Source organism: Coptis chinensis, chromosome 4 (assembly GCF_015680905.1).
Source record: "Coptis chinensis isolate HL-2020 chromosome 4, ASM1568090v1, whole genome shotgun sequence".
NCBI lineage: Eukaryota > Viridiplantae > Streptophyta > Magnoliopsida > Ranunculales > Ranunculaceae > Coptis > Coptis chinensis.
The window spans coordinates 30,060,484-30,077,676 of record NC_141459.1 but is presented as its reverse complement, the minus strand read 5'-3'; the positions used below and the strand labels follow the sequence as shown (position 1 = coordinate 30,077,676).

Sequence of the window (17,193 nt, the reverse complement as noted above, 5' to 3'; positions counted from 1 at the left end):
AAATTTAATTTTAATTTAATTTTTTAATTTTTAATTTTTAATTTTTTTTTTTAATTTTTTTTTTTTTTTTTTTTTTTTTTTTTTTTTTTTTTTTTTTTTTTTTTTTTTTTTTTTTTTTTTTTTTTTTTTTTTTTAAAGATTTATGCAAGGTTTAAAATACAAACATACAAATATGATCTACTCATACAATACTAGGTGCGCGTAGCATGTGAAGGTACTCTACTCACTCATGCATTATAGCTATACTGAATAGGCAAGCTTGTGTCATCGATAAATATTTCCCATAATGCGGGCAAATATACATCGAATAATCGTATATATGCGCTAATTTGTAAATCGATATTACGTAAATGTATATCAACAAGAATGCTTGGTAATTTGAATCACTCATATTATCTAAATACATTAGCATACTGAATCACGATTATACATCATGTGAGAATAGATGACAAAACTAAACATGCAAAGTTTTATACCTAAACTAAAAATCGACTCTTGTATTGCATAATAAATCGATTTCGACAATACTCATTGAGATTGGGAATGTCCTATAGAGAGCGGCTTTACCCCGTAGGTTTAGAAACAACTTACCCAACTAAGATTTTAACCCTCGTTGGAATGTTCTCCTCTTTCTTGACAAAATCGACATATTAGACAATACCGTGTACGTATACGTAGAGAAATATCAAACATTTAACAAGCAACATTTATACGTAGAAAGACATATACCCATGCAATACAGTTCCATTAATATGTAAATATACATTTATATGCAATTCATGTCCGTGTAATCATATATAAATATTTACCGGTATACAAATTTGATTCATGCATAATTCGAGGCTAAAGCTTAAATAATAATCCATAAATTTTTCCTAATACTATATACATGGCATACATGCAGAAAAACATAATAATAATAATATAAATAAATTACAATAATACTGAAAATTGGAACCTGTAGCTTCCCGCGTTTTCGCCCTCGAAACAAAAGTTTCAATTCGTCGACGCGATTAATCTCAAAGGATTATCGAATATTTCAGGTACAGGATCAGATATTTAGGCCGGGAAATGGATCAAGGTAGATCCGGAGATCTTTGGTGGTTGAGCGAGGAGCAAAAAAACTGAAGAAATTCACCCGCGGGGCTGGTCCCACTCAGCGACGCGACTCCACCACCAGCGCAAGACGCTTGTCGAATTGAGAATACTTTCAAATTTTCTCAGAAGTCTTATAATCTTCTGTAGTTTTGTTTCCCAGTCCTAACTTTGGGTACCTGTAAGTGGAACGAAAATTTTTTTGGCTTACAGGTCAATCGTGAGGCAAAAATAACAAAAAAAAACATAAACGAACGAAAATGAAAGGAATGAAGAGAATGGGGGTTCCCCCTTGATGCAACTTCCGATCTTTAGCACACGTTCTATGGCTTTAGAACAGCAGCGGCGCCATTTGATATATGCTTGGAGAACACTACTTAGAGTTTTGAACTCTCTAAATTGGTGAAAAAGCAATCAAGGTTCCTTACTCACGATCTTCGTTTTGTAGAGTTGGAATAAAGATTCGAACTAAACTAAAGCTTAGAACAACTACAAATTGGAATTTACAATAAAGGAACTAAAGAGTAAGGAGTAATTATTAATGCTAGATTTTTTTCCTTCCTACACAAACATTAATAAAAACATTAAAATGAAAATATGCACTTAATACCGAAATAGAAATTTGAAAGAGAAGTTGGAGAGTTAATCCTCCTCATGTGAACTACCATTAGTGTTGATTTGAAATAGGTTTTGATTCTTCCTAAACTCATAGACAAGTCCCTAACGGAAAAATAGATTTGATCCCTAGCATGCATGGCTCACTAAAGAGCTCATACATGCTAGCAAGTGAAACCAAACAATGACTTATCTCTAAGCTCATTGCTTGATTTCTAACTAAACTCTACACCAACTACCATTTTGGGGTAGGGATGTAGAGTTAGTTGTTCTTCCTAAACCTACCAAACCAACAATTGGTTTACCCTCACATGCGTTAGACTAACTCCCCAAAAGGGAAGTTAGCTCATGATCCTTGGGACAAGGACTTATGAACTAATAAAAACACAAAAGAGAAAGAGAGAGAGAGAGAGAGAGAAGAAAATCCACCACCAAACTCACTTCTATTATTTTCTAGAAGAACAAGTGTTCCTCCATTAAAACTATTACTTTTTTTTTTTTAATAAAAACACCAAAAACTTACTTCTCATTTTTCTTTTTTAATAAAACAAAAACTTACTTCTCATTTTCACTAAGGAACTAAAATAATGTCATGTGAGGAAAATAAGTCAAGGGAGTAATTGGAGTGTCCCCACATTTGTCTAATTTCTTCTCCATTTGAGAGAAATCTCATTTCCTCCCACGTGAATTATCAAACCACATTGATTCATTTTTATCTACCACATTAAAACAAAGTGACACCTTGCCTTTTTTTTCACTATTAACACCTAATCTAATTTATTACATGCAAGGTGTCAACTTTGCACCAATAATTTGTTATCTTTGTCTTGACATGCTCCATGATTGATGACTCATCCAATCTTGTGGCCCTGCATAGTGGGTCCATGTGCAGTCCAGTGGCAGTCCGGTATTTTGGGCAGTTTTACAACTTCCCGCCTATGCGTAGAGTTCATCGCCCTGATTGTCTGAGTAGCTCTCTTGTCGCATTCGGAGTCCTGGTTCGAGAGGTAGGAGCTTTGGAAGTTTGATGCTTCTACGTGGATTTGGGAGAATTCATATATACGCCGTTCCTCGTGCTTTATTGCAAGGTTTAATCAAATTTTCCATGTTTCTGCAAATACCTGCAAAAGTATGAAAACATATTTATTTCATGATTATTAAACACATAATGAACCAAATTTATATGTCTCAATGGGGTTTCATAATACACTTTTGGGTGCTTATCAAACGGCAATTCAACATCCTGCTCTTCCATTCTCTTCGTTATTGGACTGAAGTTTAAGCTTTTTTCTTTCTGGCTTTGTGGCTTTCTATCCAAATGCCCCCTAAGCACAACAATAAACTTGAGTGCATCGATCATGTCAAACATGGTGAGGCTCTGCGAGACACAAATCATCGTGTTTTAATATTTTCTCAAGTTTGTTTGAAATCAACATGTGTTTGAGAACTAATGTAAATAATACCATTGTGGACGCACTTAAGTTGCAAAATCTTCAAGCAGTCTTATTGTCATTTTGATTTTTTCCAACATGATATATCTTCTTACATTTTTCTTTCACACATTCATTTCATTCCTTATTATGTTTATTTTAATTGTGAATATATATTGCAGTTTGGTTATAAAAGGGATATGATAAAAGAAATGCTAGCAAGTTTCATTGTATATAAGCGTGTGCAGCAATGGAAACCAAATAGTTTGTAAGGAATATTGATACTACGCCACTTGAGAAGCATATATCATTGGAGTTGTTGTTAGGAAAGAGTGGTCGGGCATGATGTTCAAGGAAATTTTAAAAAATGAAGACTAAGCCATCTTAATCCCTGCTTGAATGGTTTGAAAGGAAGTGTTGGTCGATGAATCCTCTCTCTCTGAGTGAGAAAACCTCTTCGTTTTGATCAAAACTTGAATCATTCAAATATTTTGGAGTTAAAATTTTTTATACATAATAATTCAAAAAATTAAAAATATTTAAATATATAAATATATATATATATATATATATATATATATATATATATATATATATGGATTGATTTCTTTTATATTCATGTTCTCCATGGTGGGGAGATTATATCTACAAAAATTCAGCATTTAATCAACTTTTAAATCCATGATTTTGCTTAGATTAATTTACAATGTGGCTATAATGTCTTTATGTGCCTCTATCCTTCCCCATATATATATATATATATATATATATATATATATATATATATATATGGATTGTTTCTTTATATTCATCTCATTATCGAACTCAAAATCTAAATGCTTCTTTAGTATATAGATAGTATAGGTGGACAATTTCTTTCCTATGTGGCAATTTCCCAATACTTGGTTTTGTCACGTGGATCACTTAAATTTCAATTTGAGTGCAAGTGCAATTTTGAGACCGGAAGGCTATTGGTTGTTTCCTATTAAAAGTACAACTCTCTCATCTATTTCACTTCTTCTAAAACTTCTATAATCTCTACGTGTGAGTAAATATAGTAGAATCAATTAGTAATATTTTTGTTTGTTGTATAGTATAACGAACTCGAATATATTGAAGCACCACTGAGAAAGAGTTCGTATATGGAATTATAGAAGAAAGCTCCAATGGAAAAGTCTTAGACGGTGACCGCAAAAGAGGTTAGATCACCTGTTTATTCGATCTATTTTCAATTTATAGGACAAAGTTTAAGGTGTGTGATTTTGTTGTGGAGTTTCCACATTGTTAAACAGGGTGTTTAGAGTGCTTCGAGATAGAAAGACTCTTCTCTACTGTTAACCAGACCACTATGATAGATGAAACAAAAGGAACTGTCATCATGCCTGACACATAAAGTACGTCATTTTGAACGACAAAAGTGGAGAAAATAAAATAGAGCTAATCAAATATTTGCCTGAGGGATTAAGAAGGGACATCAATGATATCTATGCTTGGGTTTAATCAAGAAGGTGACACGAATTACTATGCTTTGATGCACTCAGTGTTTTCATTATAAAATTGTAGAGTATTGGTTTACTTCAGAGTTATATATATGTAGGTTGATGTTTTCATTATAGAATTGTAGAGTATTGGTTTACTTCAGAGTTATATATAGGTTGAATCATTAATTATTTGTAATTTTAACTAATGTAATCATTATGATTATGTGTATTTTTCATCAACCCATGACCTTAAACTCTATCACGTGGGTCACAACTAGCTAACAAGTTTTTTCTTTTTTTTGGTAATCTAGCTAGCAAGCTTATAATATGGCATTCATAATCTTTTGATGTCTAAAACAAGTAGTGTTTTATCACGTGTATGTCATTGAACCTTAAGGCGTTGTGCTAACATCATGCTTAATTTGAATTGAATGATATGTTTTTTTTAGGAATTTCATAACTCTATTTATCGGGATTGAATTGGAATTGGATGAAAGAGGACCCCCAAAAAAACACTTCATATATACCTTTGTTTTGAAGTGTGAGTGAGAGGTTTTTGGATAAGATGCTAACTTCAATTCTTTGGTGTGTATCATTAGTTAGTGCTCAAGGATCCAGTAGAACTATTTGGAATCTAGAACGGTCGAGAATATGTCTTAGCAAGGAGTATAGGTTTAGACTTTTAGAGAGTTATCCAGGTTATAGAGAAGAAAGGACATCGCCCATGGAGTTGCTACAATCTAACACAGTACCATAACACATAAAACACAATGGATTTATAGTTGCATTGGATTCAGAGGTTGCAGCTAAAAGGAGAGTCGCCTCTCCACCTACCTATTGAATCTCTACTCCCTAGAGCTTTTGATAATGAAACGACACAATAATTCTTAGACATGCACAAAAATTTGAATTATTACAATAATCTATAGTTAAAACTTTTTGGTACATAATAATTCAAAAATTAAAATTTATAGTGTAATATTCCATGACTGCATATATAATATTTTGATATGTAGTATATTTTTGTTGGGTCACTTCCTCTAACAGCCAATTACTCACAATGTGGCTGAGTTTCTCTTCCCATCCTGAATTAAAGAACCACTATAATAATTAGAGAATAGAGAGTACCTGAAGAAGCTTACTGAGAAGATTTGGAGGAGTGTCTAAAGAGAACAAAATGGGAAAAATAGAAGTTACCTTTAAGAGCGACAGACCTCACTTCTTGCTTAAGTGAACTGAAATAGATACTCAAGAGATAAGTTAAAAATATGATTGATTAACTACACCTGTAGAAATTAGAGAAACAAGTGGTGAAAGAGACACCACGTGTTAAGTAGACTAATAAAGACATTATGTGTTAAGTGGTGGAAAATTAGACTTTGGACCTCAAGAATCCCAAACGGACCAGGCCAACCTAAACCCTAATAAACCTTATTTCTGGACAGTTGTTGGGGACCTTTTGTTGCGCTAAAACGTGGGGGACCTTGGCGGCTACCTAGATAGCCTGCGCGCCCTAGAGATGCCCTGCCGGAACCGCAAAACGATTTAGCTTTTAATCCTAATTATAATAGCAAATTGTGTTGGCAGAACTGTTTGAATAAGATTCATGATTGGAAGACAACCTCTATCTGGAGAGAGTGCAATATCACTGCAGATGTGCTGTCCAAAAAAGGAGCTGCTCTGCCAATCAATGAAGCAATCATTACTGATGGAAAACCAACTTGGCTACACAGATATGAAGTACCTTTTCAGAGATTCTTTAGGTTCGTATGATTGTCGCTACACCATGTTTATGAATGGTAGTAGTTAGGATTATCTAGCTTGAATCTTAGTGGGGTGCAAGCTGTTGCTCCTACTAATCTTTTTGTACTTTTTTTTTTTCTCTTTTTTAATCGAATTTTAATCTTACCGAGCAAAAAAAAAAAAAAAAAATTGTGTTGGTCTACAATTATTCATTTATTAAAATTGATGCTTCACTGAGTTGACTTAGTGTTGATTGCGAGTTGACCATTTTCTAATGAACATCCATTTTAATTTTTTTAGGACCAAACGAAAATATTGTGATTAACAGTAGGACTAAATATTAAAAACTACAAGGATAAAATCAACACTTTTAAAATAAAAGCAATTTTAAAAGCTACTAAATTTACTTATTTGCTAAAGTCAACTGAAGATAGATACTCAAGAGATAGGTTAACCCATTTGCTATCTTAAAAAAATCAAAGCAAGAATACACGTGTGGAAATTAGAGATGCAAGTGGCTAAAGTGACAACACGTGTTAAGTATACTAATGGGCTAAGAATTAAAAAACAAAAAAAATTAAAAGACACCACAAATTTTGGACTAATTAATTGCTTTCTTTATCGAGTTTTCTTTCCATATCTTTGTTTAATCGATTTTGATGCATAAGCTCTACTATGTAAGATTTCAACAAAATTTTGTTTTGTACTTAATTTTATTTGACGATATAAGTATTATGAGGTTAAATACTAAAAAATGAATATTCTAAGGTTAGTTCTCTTTTGTAGTTTTTTGGAATAAGGGAAAAACAAACTTAGATTGAACCCTTAGATTAAAACCAATTGTGGCTTCTCATATATGAAAATTTTATTTTAATATGTCGTTTACAAGTATAAGTAGAAGCAAAGAGGTATAATTAATTGTTTTATTTAGTGGGTCTAAATGTTGCAGTAATTGGGGTTAGAAGCAGCAAATGATATAAGGAAATGTCAGTGGAATTCCTTCGTGCCAGTCTTCCCCACACTGATGACCAACAACGCAAGTTTTTACTTTTTAATGGATTTTGCTCACCGCTCTATGTTTGTAGCTTTGTTTAATAGCCATAAAAAATTATTGGCACTAGGAACTTTGATTAATTAATTTACTGTATAAGTTTCAATATAATTTGAAAGTCAGATTTTTTATACATAATAATAAAATAAAATAAAAATTATATAAAAATGGTCCCCGTTCGTTGAACGGGTCCAAAAATCTAGTGTTAAACGTATTTAATTGAGCTGATTTTTTGTGGAGGTGTTCTCTATCATGTGATGTATATCATCTCAAAAAATTAGCTCTCAATTCATTTTGTAAGTCCACTATTATGAGTGGAGTAACTTTAGAGTCATTATAAGATGGAGTTCATATAACCATCCCCTTTACATTTTTACCGCATTTTGCAATCAAATTGCACTGAACTATGAGTCTATGACACTTCTAATAAACTATCTCATTGTATGCAATCAAATTCCAAGATTTGGGGCAGCGAACTCATTGTGTATATCATATTATCTGAGGCGACATTTGTGTTCAGAGAATTTGAGATAGTTTAGGACTTCCCATATAGTCGGCAGGAACACAGCCTTAAACCGTGCCTTCAACCCTACTTTTCTTTCAGGCCTAACAATAAAACGAAAAAGAATAGAAACTCAAGCAGTACCAAGGAACTGGCTAGATTTGCCTAAAGATATTATGATTATCATCTTTTTGAAACTTGGAGCATTTGGAATTCTACATAATGCCCAAAGAGTCTGTTCTTCGTGGCGAACACTGGCCAAAGAGCCTCAGTTTTTTCGTTCTATAGTTCTTCGTTTTGTGACGCACTGACGGGCTACTTCAAAATTGATGATGCTTGTGTAGAATTTGCCAAGGAGGCCATGGATAGAAGCTGTGGACAATTGGTGGAATTCTGTTATGATGGTCCGAAACAACGCATGCTTTTACACTATGTTGCTGATCAACCAAACATGCTAAAACATCTTCTAATAAAATGTTGCACCTACATATATCTGATGATGCATTGATTAAAGCTGCTATAAATTTTCCTTTATTGGAAGTTCTTGAACTGAGAATATTTTATTTTTTGGGAGAGACGATCAAACAAGTACGTCGCTCTTGCTTGAAACTGAAGCATTTACAATTGACAGAAAAGAGGGTTTGGCAAAACACAGTAAAAAGCAACGAGACGGCATTTGCCATTGCAGAAAGCATGCCTCAACTACGCCGTCTTACTCTCTTCGACAACTATTAAACAGTTATTGTATACGTTTGGAATCGGAATTGATAAAGCAACGTGTAAAACTAACCAAAGAAGTAAGGCTTCCAAGTGATCCACTTTATCACTAGGAGTGTCAGAATTGGTGCTTTTCCAAGTGAGAGATGGCAACTACTTCTTTGGGTCAGATCATTTTATTTCTCAAGAAGATGACAAGGAAAAAAGACCTCATCTATTGCTTTTGGAAGTTTTTCTTGGGATTAACGGTTAATCTTAAATATAGTGCAAGGACGTTGTTCTCCTGAAAGTGTTTCAGTTCCTTTGGTGCAAGAACTTTTGATAACTGGTGTGAAGTTGGTATCTTTCCTGACTGACTTTTGCTAATTTTATTTCTCTTTTCTTGAAGTTTAATGCTATTGCAGTACAATCTTAGAGAGCAACAATGTATAAACCATTTTTGAATTTCAAACAAATTACTAACTGTAATTTGAAGAGTTTCTCTGGTGGGAGTGATGGGCAGGTATAGTGATAGATTATAGAATTTGTTATTGGAGTGATAGAAGTTGTAAGTTGTTTACAGTCAAATGTAAGAATATTCGTTGTTTGCCTCCATTTCTGTCACGCACATATAAATTTCTTGCACATATATATATAGCAGGGCATTAACTTAGAATTGTGTAAAAGATATTCTTAGCAGGGGATGAAAATAGAATTGTGTAACGAGATATTCTTAGCAGGGCATGAAATTAGAATTGTGGAAAGAGAGATTCTCAGTTGTTATTTGCTACACTATATGCAGTGAGATGTGTCAAGTGCATTGAAGGATGCAGGTTGCCATACCTAACGCATAGTTTGGTGTTGCTGAAAGATTAAGCTGTTTTGATGTCTGCTTCTTTTTAGTGAGCCATCCCAAATTACAGAGGTGAAAACCTGTGTTAAAATCTACCATAGTACGCTTTAAGACCTATTGAATCATATTTGTAAGGTGCAGAAGTAATTTGAATGGTATATAGGGAGGTAGGTCATGAGAAATATACATCTTCTCTGGAATCTTCGCATTTCAGTGAGGTAGGGACAAGATCTCCGGAACCACTAGCTAGGTATTCCCTGTTTTCACTGGCTCCAATGAACTGTTCGGGAGGCCATAAGCAGTTCCCACATCGTCTGAGGTAAAGTCGTCATCTATTAATCTTCCATCACTGGATCTCAATTACAGCCGCTCTTCAGAAGCAAGAGTCTATGCTGAGGAAAAAAAGGGGAAGGGGAATCCATAAAGGTTTTTGGCTTGGCATCAGCGATGGTGCGGTCATCAAAGCGAACCAAGTGTATCAAGAAAGCGGAAACAAGAACTCTTAATCACAGCCAGCATTTTCTGGTGGTAAGGCTTCTTTCAAAGGTAGAAGAGGTAGGAGTCGCACACCAAAGCAAATACCAAAGCATTTTCTGCATAGCATAGCGAGAAGGACGTGCTCAATAGGGCTACTAGAGCACTAGAGGTTGGAATGTAGGCGCTTCACCGTGAGGAAACGTGTCTCACAATTCCTGGTTTACCACGAGTGCATATTTATCTATAAATACTAATAAGAGCTTCGGTAGGTTTCTATTAGTTGAAGCTCGATCTGGTAAGCGATTCTGATGAATTCAGAGGCAGGTAAGTAGATTGGTTTCCAATGCTAGCATCTCGTGTGCAACTTACAGGATTTGAGTTTAATCTCCCTGGTTAACAATCGGGTTTTAATATCTCCCTTAACAATGGGTCCATTAAAACCCCCTCAAATCAAATCGTAACAACTCACAAAATCGCCCTCTTTTTTAGAAAATAGAAAACTAACAAAAATACCCCCACTTAAGTATTTAACAAATCCGTAAATCATTCTATTTTCTCTCTTTCTTCTCTCTAGCTTTTTATATCTAAAATATCTTCTCCTGCAAGTCTAAATTCACATAGTATAAGAGAATAAAGGGAACGAATTATCAACAAAAAATATGAAAACAACAACATAGAAAATGAAGAACTTGAACTACAATTTCGAAAAAGCTGAAAATCCAAACAAAAAAAAAATCAAACCTTTAAGTTATAGAAGAGATGGAGATGAAATTGAGAAGATGACTGCTCCAAAAACTACGCTGAACAAACCAAATCTAGTGAGAATCTTCAACCTTTAATCATATTTTCATAAATTTGTATGAAAAATTAAAATAAATTTTCTTATGTGAGTTAGTTTGTAAATATGAATTTACATTTGTTTAGTGATTTTACTCTGTATTTTTATAGTTTTCATAGTTTTGCAATTTTAAGTTTGGATTTATTATGCATTTTTATGTTTGTGTATGTAGTAGTTTTAGTATGCATTTTTATATTTTCATAGTAGTTTTTACTCTGTATTCGTAAATTTACGTAGTATTTTTACTCTGTTTTTTTATGTTTATGTAATGTGTGGTGGTAGTTTTACTCCGTATTCTTTTAAATTTGTGTAATAGTTTTATTATACATTCTTAAATTTGCATAGTAATTTTACTATGCATTTTCATGTTTGTATTGTAGTTTTACTCTGCAATCTTAGATTTGTATAGTACATATGGTAGTTTTACTCTGCATTCTTAAATTTGCATAATAGTTTTACTCTGCACTTTTAAATTTGCATGGTAATTTATTTATGTATTTTAAAGTTTGCATAGATAATTATCTTTGTTATTAATTGGTTTTCTCTCATTGTAATATAATGTAAACTAGCATAAGTCGTACAAGACCTTTAAAGCTTCTGCATTACCTACGCTTGGTCTTGTGGTAGATTTGATAAAAGGTTTAGAGCTGATCATATCTGAACAAAGAACATGGGATCCAAAAGAAGAATGCAAGAAATGATGAGTTGGTTTTTGTTTAATCAAGTCTTAGTGGATTTGTTAGATCTTTGATGTAATAACTACAATTATTAGAATTATGGATGTAAAAAGGCTGATTTGGCTTAATGTGTTGTTGATAGATGATGTAATGGGAATATGTTTTATCTTTTCAGTTGGTAAAACAGTTGGATTTGTTATGTTTAAGAAATATATATTGTGTAAAAATAATTTTGCATAGGTTATGATACGATCGATCTGTTTTCTCTATGAAAATATAACTTTTCATAGGTCAAGTTACTGTGTATGTAAATTTAAATTTATATAGATAAGTTCTGTCGGATATCAGTTGTAGTAATCTACTGTGTAAAAATACATTTTAACAGGTCGTATAACATTACATGAGTTCGTTCTGTTAGATGTTAGATTGGTCAATTTCAAAGAAAGGCTATGTGAAAACAATTTATCATGCATTCATGCATAATTTCTTATTTGTTTGCAGACTTGTAAACACACTCTTCTAAATTTAAATTTTCATAGATCAAGTTATTATGTAAATTTAGGTTTTTATAGCTCTAGTGACTATGTAAATATAGCTTTACATATGAGTTTTTCTACGACAACACACATTATGAACCGAATGACAAACACAATGACGTGGCTAGGGAAACTCACGTGCCTTGCTATAGTTTTTTTTTTTTTTTTTAGACTTTTAAGTCACGTAGTTTATGAAAACTGTTCAACTTCTCTTCTCTCTACTCTCCAGTACGTGAGAACAAAATGTCTTCTCTCTCTCTAGCTCTCACCATCTAAGTCGTTAGTTGTCGAACCCGTTTCTTCTTGCTTTTCTATGATCGATCAGAAATGGATAATGAACCTCTTTGCTTTGACTTGAATAGATATCATGAGGATGTTGAAGGAGATGCAATAGAGGATGTAGAATTTCAGAGGGAAAATGAAAGAGATGAAAATGATGAAGTTACTCAAGAGACCTTGAATAAACCAGAAGTGAGAATGACATTTGATACTATTGATGCTATATTGGAGTACTACCGAAAATACGGCAATGAAAAAAGATTTCCCGTGAAGATTAGGAGTTCAAGAAAAGATGATAATGGTGTAACAAGATATATTACTTTGACGTGTTGTCGAGAGGGCAAAGCAAGGAGTAGAGGTATGAATGTGTTCAAAATGCAACCCATATGCAATACTAACTGCAATGCTAAAATCTGTGATGTTCTGTGTCCTGATAGAAAATGGAAACTTAATACCATTTTTCTTGATCACAATCATGTGGTGAGCCCGGGAAAAGCACGATATTTTAAGCAAAACAGAGAAGTACCTCCATCGGCAAAAAGGCAACTTGTGTTACACGATCAATCAGGTATTCAAACAAGTAAAAGTTATTATTCACTTGTGAATGAAGCCGGTGGTTACGAGAATGTGCCTTATTTAATGAAAGATGCTTATAATATTGTTGAAAAAGAAAGATGCTTGAGACTTGGGTATGGGGATGCCGAAGCTGTCCAAAATTACTTTATCAAAATGCATGAAAACAATAGTAACTTCTTCTCTTCGATAGATTTTGGTGATGATGGTAGATTGAGAATTTATTAAAGGCGGATGCAAAGGAGCAGTATGCATATGAGGAGTTTGGTGATGCTATAACGTTTGACACAATATATTTGACAAACAAGTATGACATGCCATTTGCCCCTTTTGTTGGGGTGAATCACCATGGTCATTCAATATTGTTTGGATGTGGCTTGATTTCAAATGAGGATACAAAGACTTTTACTTGGTTATTTTCCAAGTGGCTTTCATGTATGAAAAGTCGTGCCCCAAATGCAATAATAACTGATCAAGATAGAGCCATGAAGAATGCTATTGAAATTGTCTTTCCAAAGACAACAAGACATAGATGGTTTTGTGGCACATTATGAAAAAAATTCCTGAGAAGTTGAAGGGGTATAAAGAATATCAGTCAATTAAGAGTTGTATGAAGTCTGTTGTTTATGAATCTTTAACTACCGCTGGGTTTGAAACGAGTTGGATTAAGTTCGTTGAGAAATTCAGCCTTGAGAAAAATGAGTGGTTGAGTGGTTTATTTACTGAGCGACATCGTTAGGTTCCTGTTTTTGTAAAGGATACATTTTGGGCGGGGATGTCTATCACTCAAAGAAGTGAGAGCATGAATGCGTTCTTCGATGGGTATGTTAACTCAAAGACTACTTTGAAGCAGTTTGTTGAACAGTACAAGAATGCTTTGCGAACAAAGGTGGAAAAGGAGAAGAAAGCTGACTCAGGTACTTTTAGAGCTTCTATTCTTTGTATAACTAAGTACAAGATTAAGGAACAATTCCAAAAATGTTACACCAATGAGAAATTTTTGGAGGTTTAGGATGAGATGAAGGGTAAGCTTTATTGTACTTTGTCACGCATTGAGGAAAATGGAGACATTGAGAGGTATGAAGTTAAAGAGGACTTGGTTGGAGTAAAACAGCAAGATGTCACTTTTCTTTGTTATGTTTAACCCCGTTGATTGTGGCGTTAAGTGCATTTGTCGCTTATTTGAATTTCAAAGGGATCTTATGCAGGCATTGTTTTAACAGATCTGATTTACAAAAAGTTTGAAATTGTGCAAAAAAATATATCATTAGCCGATGGAGAAAAGATGTGGATAGATGTCACACAAAGATTAAAATTCTTTACTCGTGTTGGGCTATGAATCACGAGAGTGGCGTCGTGATAGATTGTGTAATGCATTTTATAAGGGGTAGAGTTGGCTATAGAAAGTGAAGATACTACTCAAATGGCAATGGGTTAGATTGAATTGTTTATTAATGAGTTGAAGAACAATGCTGGAAAAAATGCAAATAGTCAACTAACTTCATCAACTAGGAGAGCTATTGATTGTAATAGCAAAGGAAGTGCTACCCTTCTTGATCCATTTCATGATTCATGCGTAGAAGGTCGACCATGAAGCAATAGGATTGTAGGAAGAACGGAGAAATATGTGTAGCAACAACATAAGAAACAAAACAGTAAAAAGGTGCGTAAACTAGTCAATTATGTTATACTTTTGTTCTATGTATTAATTTTGTATATTATGAGCTATGCTTCTTATTAGTTCATTTTATTTATAATTATTAAAACCGTAGGATGACGAAAATGCATCTCAGCTCCCTCATGGTTCAGAAGGCATTTCTAGCCATTTCAGTTCTTTGCATGTGAGTTTGATCACTTTAGTTCTATGTAAATTCAATTATTAAAAAAATTAAAGTAAGTCTGTTTTTAAGTGATGTTTTTGTATTTATTAATCTTCCAGGAGAAAGAAATCGAATCTCATATCCCTCATTGTTCACAAGATGTATCTAGTGTCTCGACACGATCAGTTATCTATCCAATTTGATGCTTCCAGAGGGATACCTAGCCAGTTTGTTGTCTCACATAATGATTTTCCAATGCCATCATCTATGATCAATCAAAATTATGTCGAGGTATCATTTGTTACTAATATGATTGTTTTGTTTTGTGTACTTCATTTAATCAATTTTATTTAGTAACAAGCAATGGCATTCTCACAATGTTGGAGGCTCATGATTACATATTTTGGAAGGGGTTTTTGAATGAGATGAATAATGATCCAAACTTATGAATTGATGAGTATTTTGAACCAAACCCAACACCATCACTGTTAAGAAGAATATTGAGCAAAAGAAGAACATGGGTGTGTTTGTACTAGTACTAGTACTGCTACTTCTTTTGGGTGGCCAGCTCTTTATGATTCTGTCTTATTTGGTGCTGTTTTTGGTTTGCTTTCTATGGCTGCTGCTCTTGCTCTTGCTCTTGCTATACCTGCTACTGTTGTAACTTGGATCACTGTTTTAGTACTACTTGCTTTTGTTAGTAAGCCTAGAAGAGCACTTGTTCTTGAAGGAAGGAAAATTACTAAAGATATTGTTGGGTTTGTGATCAAGATTGTTATTAAAGAGGGTAATATTGTTGCAGCTGTTTGTGTTGTGATCGGGTATTTTGTTCTTACTGGTAGAAAGAGTAGAGATGATTGATGGTGTTAGTTTGGCTTTAACTAATTTTAAAATTATCTTTCTTGTTAGATGTATGTTTCTTGTTAGATGGGTAAAGACTGATCATGTGGGGGGCACAGCACAAGTGTTGGTAAAAAAAAAGGGTGGGTTTGGAGTCAATCAAAAAACGAGGGGTAACCATTTAAGTGTTGGCTGGTGGTATCAATTAACCTTTTTTTACATATATGTCAAAAATTAAAAATAAATCGCAAAACATACCGACTTACTGGTGACTTAGTCAGGAGATATTGGAACAAGGATATCTGTAATTGCTCACTGCGAAGGGCTGCTGCCATAGTTCAGAGCACCTGCTACAAATAGCTCTAAACTTTGAACACTAAGAATAGTCAAGTGAGGAAAAATTCAAAAGAGTTAACTCATTGTAAAGAGGATTAACTCGACTTCAAGGACAAGACACAAGAAACCAAATACATGCCATCAATACTAATTTGGCATTTGTTTCAACTCTAATGATCTTAGTGGATTTGAACCACCATCTCTTGGGATATGTATTTGCGTGTGCCGCATATTAATCCCAAGCGCTTTGCCTGTTAAGCTAAAGATCCATTTAGCAATCATTATTTAAATCACATGTTCAATTCCAAGAATATCAGTGTAAATTGTCTCAAGTAGAAACATACACATAAGAACTGCCATCAACAAGCTTTTCAAAGAACTTTAGAAAAACTAGTAACAACATTTTCCACTTATTCCTTAGAATGATAAAATGAACAAGTTTTTAAAATTATGCACAATTAGTAGAAAGGAAATTCAAGTAGCAGTAGCTTAACAAGATACTCTATGAGCAGAATTGTTAACTCTCAACAGTAACAAATATAAAAGTAAGAACTTAAAGAGCATATGTAAAATACATCAAGATGGGCGTAATAACCTTCAAATTGAAGAGTTGAAAGGGGCGTTTAGCCTCCCAAGCGTACATGAGAAGATCATCACCATGACTGGGCTGCAAGAAGTTGTTATTAGAAAAGTATAATGCCTCGTTGACAGAGACGAAAGACTTGTAATGGAAGGCTGCTGTGGCGAGATATGCATTAAGCTCTTTAGCCATTGTTGTCGCTCACCATATGTATTCCATGCCCCCTCATCCATATCTAGCTACTGACTATGGTATACAACTTTCGTTGTTCACACATCACATGTGGATCGGTGGATTTCTCATAGTTGGTGCTGCTGCGCATGCAACCAGTTTTATAGTAAGAGACTATGATCCAACTACTCGATACAATGATCTCTTAGATCGTGTACCTAGACACCGCGACACAATCATATCACATCTGAACTGGGCATGCATTTTTCTAGGCTTTCACAGTTTTGGTTTGTATACAGATAGCCTACAATGACAATCAGATAACCTACAAAGAAGAGAGGATAGGAGGAAATCAGTCAAACAAAAACTCACATTAAATTAGATAATCGCCTAGCAGCTAGCCTTCATTGGACTAGGCAAGGTACCATTAGCTCCTCTCATCTCAACTCACATTAATCTACAACTGACACAAACAATTAATTAATACAGTAAAAGAAACCCCAATCAACTTTCAATTATCAATTTCAAACTTACAAATTCAAATTTACCTCAACTACAAGCCAAAGATCGAAATAAAATCACAAAATAAACCAAATTAAT

The 17,193-nt window shown here is 33.9% G+C and overlaps 1 protein-coding gene and 1 pseudogene across 1 annotated transcript; both read left to right on the top strand.

Moving 5' to 3' along the window:
• Window positions 1-12,321: 12,321 nt before the first annotated feature.
• LOC147503131 (protein FAR-RED IMPAIRED RESPONSE 1-like) lies at window positions 12,322-13,074 on the top strand. The gene has a single exon (XM_086604720.1). The coding sequence runs from the start codon at window positions 12,322-12,324 to the stop codon at window positions 13,072-13,074; it is 753 nt and encodes a 250-aa protein (XP_086460846.1).
• An 86-nt stretch (window positions 13,075-13,160) lies between these two features.
• LOC147503130 (protein FAR1-RELATED SEQUENCE 5-like) lies at window positions 13,161-15,527 on the top strand (annotated as a pseudogene).
• The last annotated feature ends 1,666 nt before the right edge of the window (window positions 15,528-17,193 follow it).

What these genes read in the sequence shown, in the direction of transcription:
- LOC147503131 (XM_086604720.1), top strand. Translation starts at nt 12,322, where the DNA reads ATGGATAATGAACCTCTTTGCTTTGACTTGAATAGATATCATGAGGAT.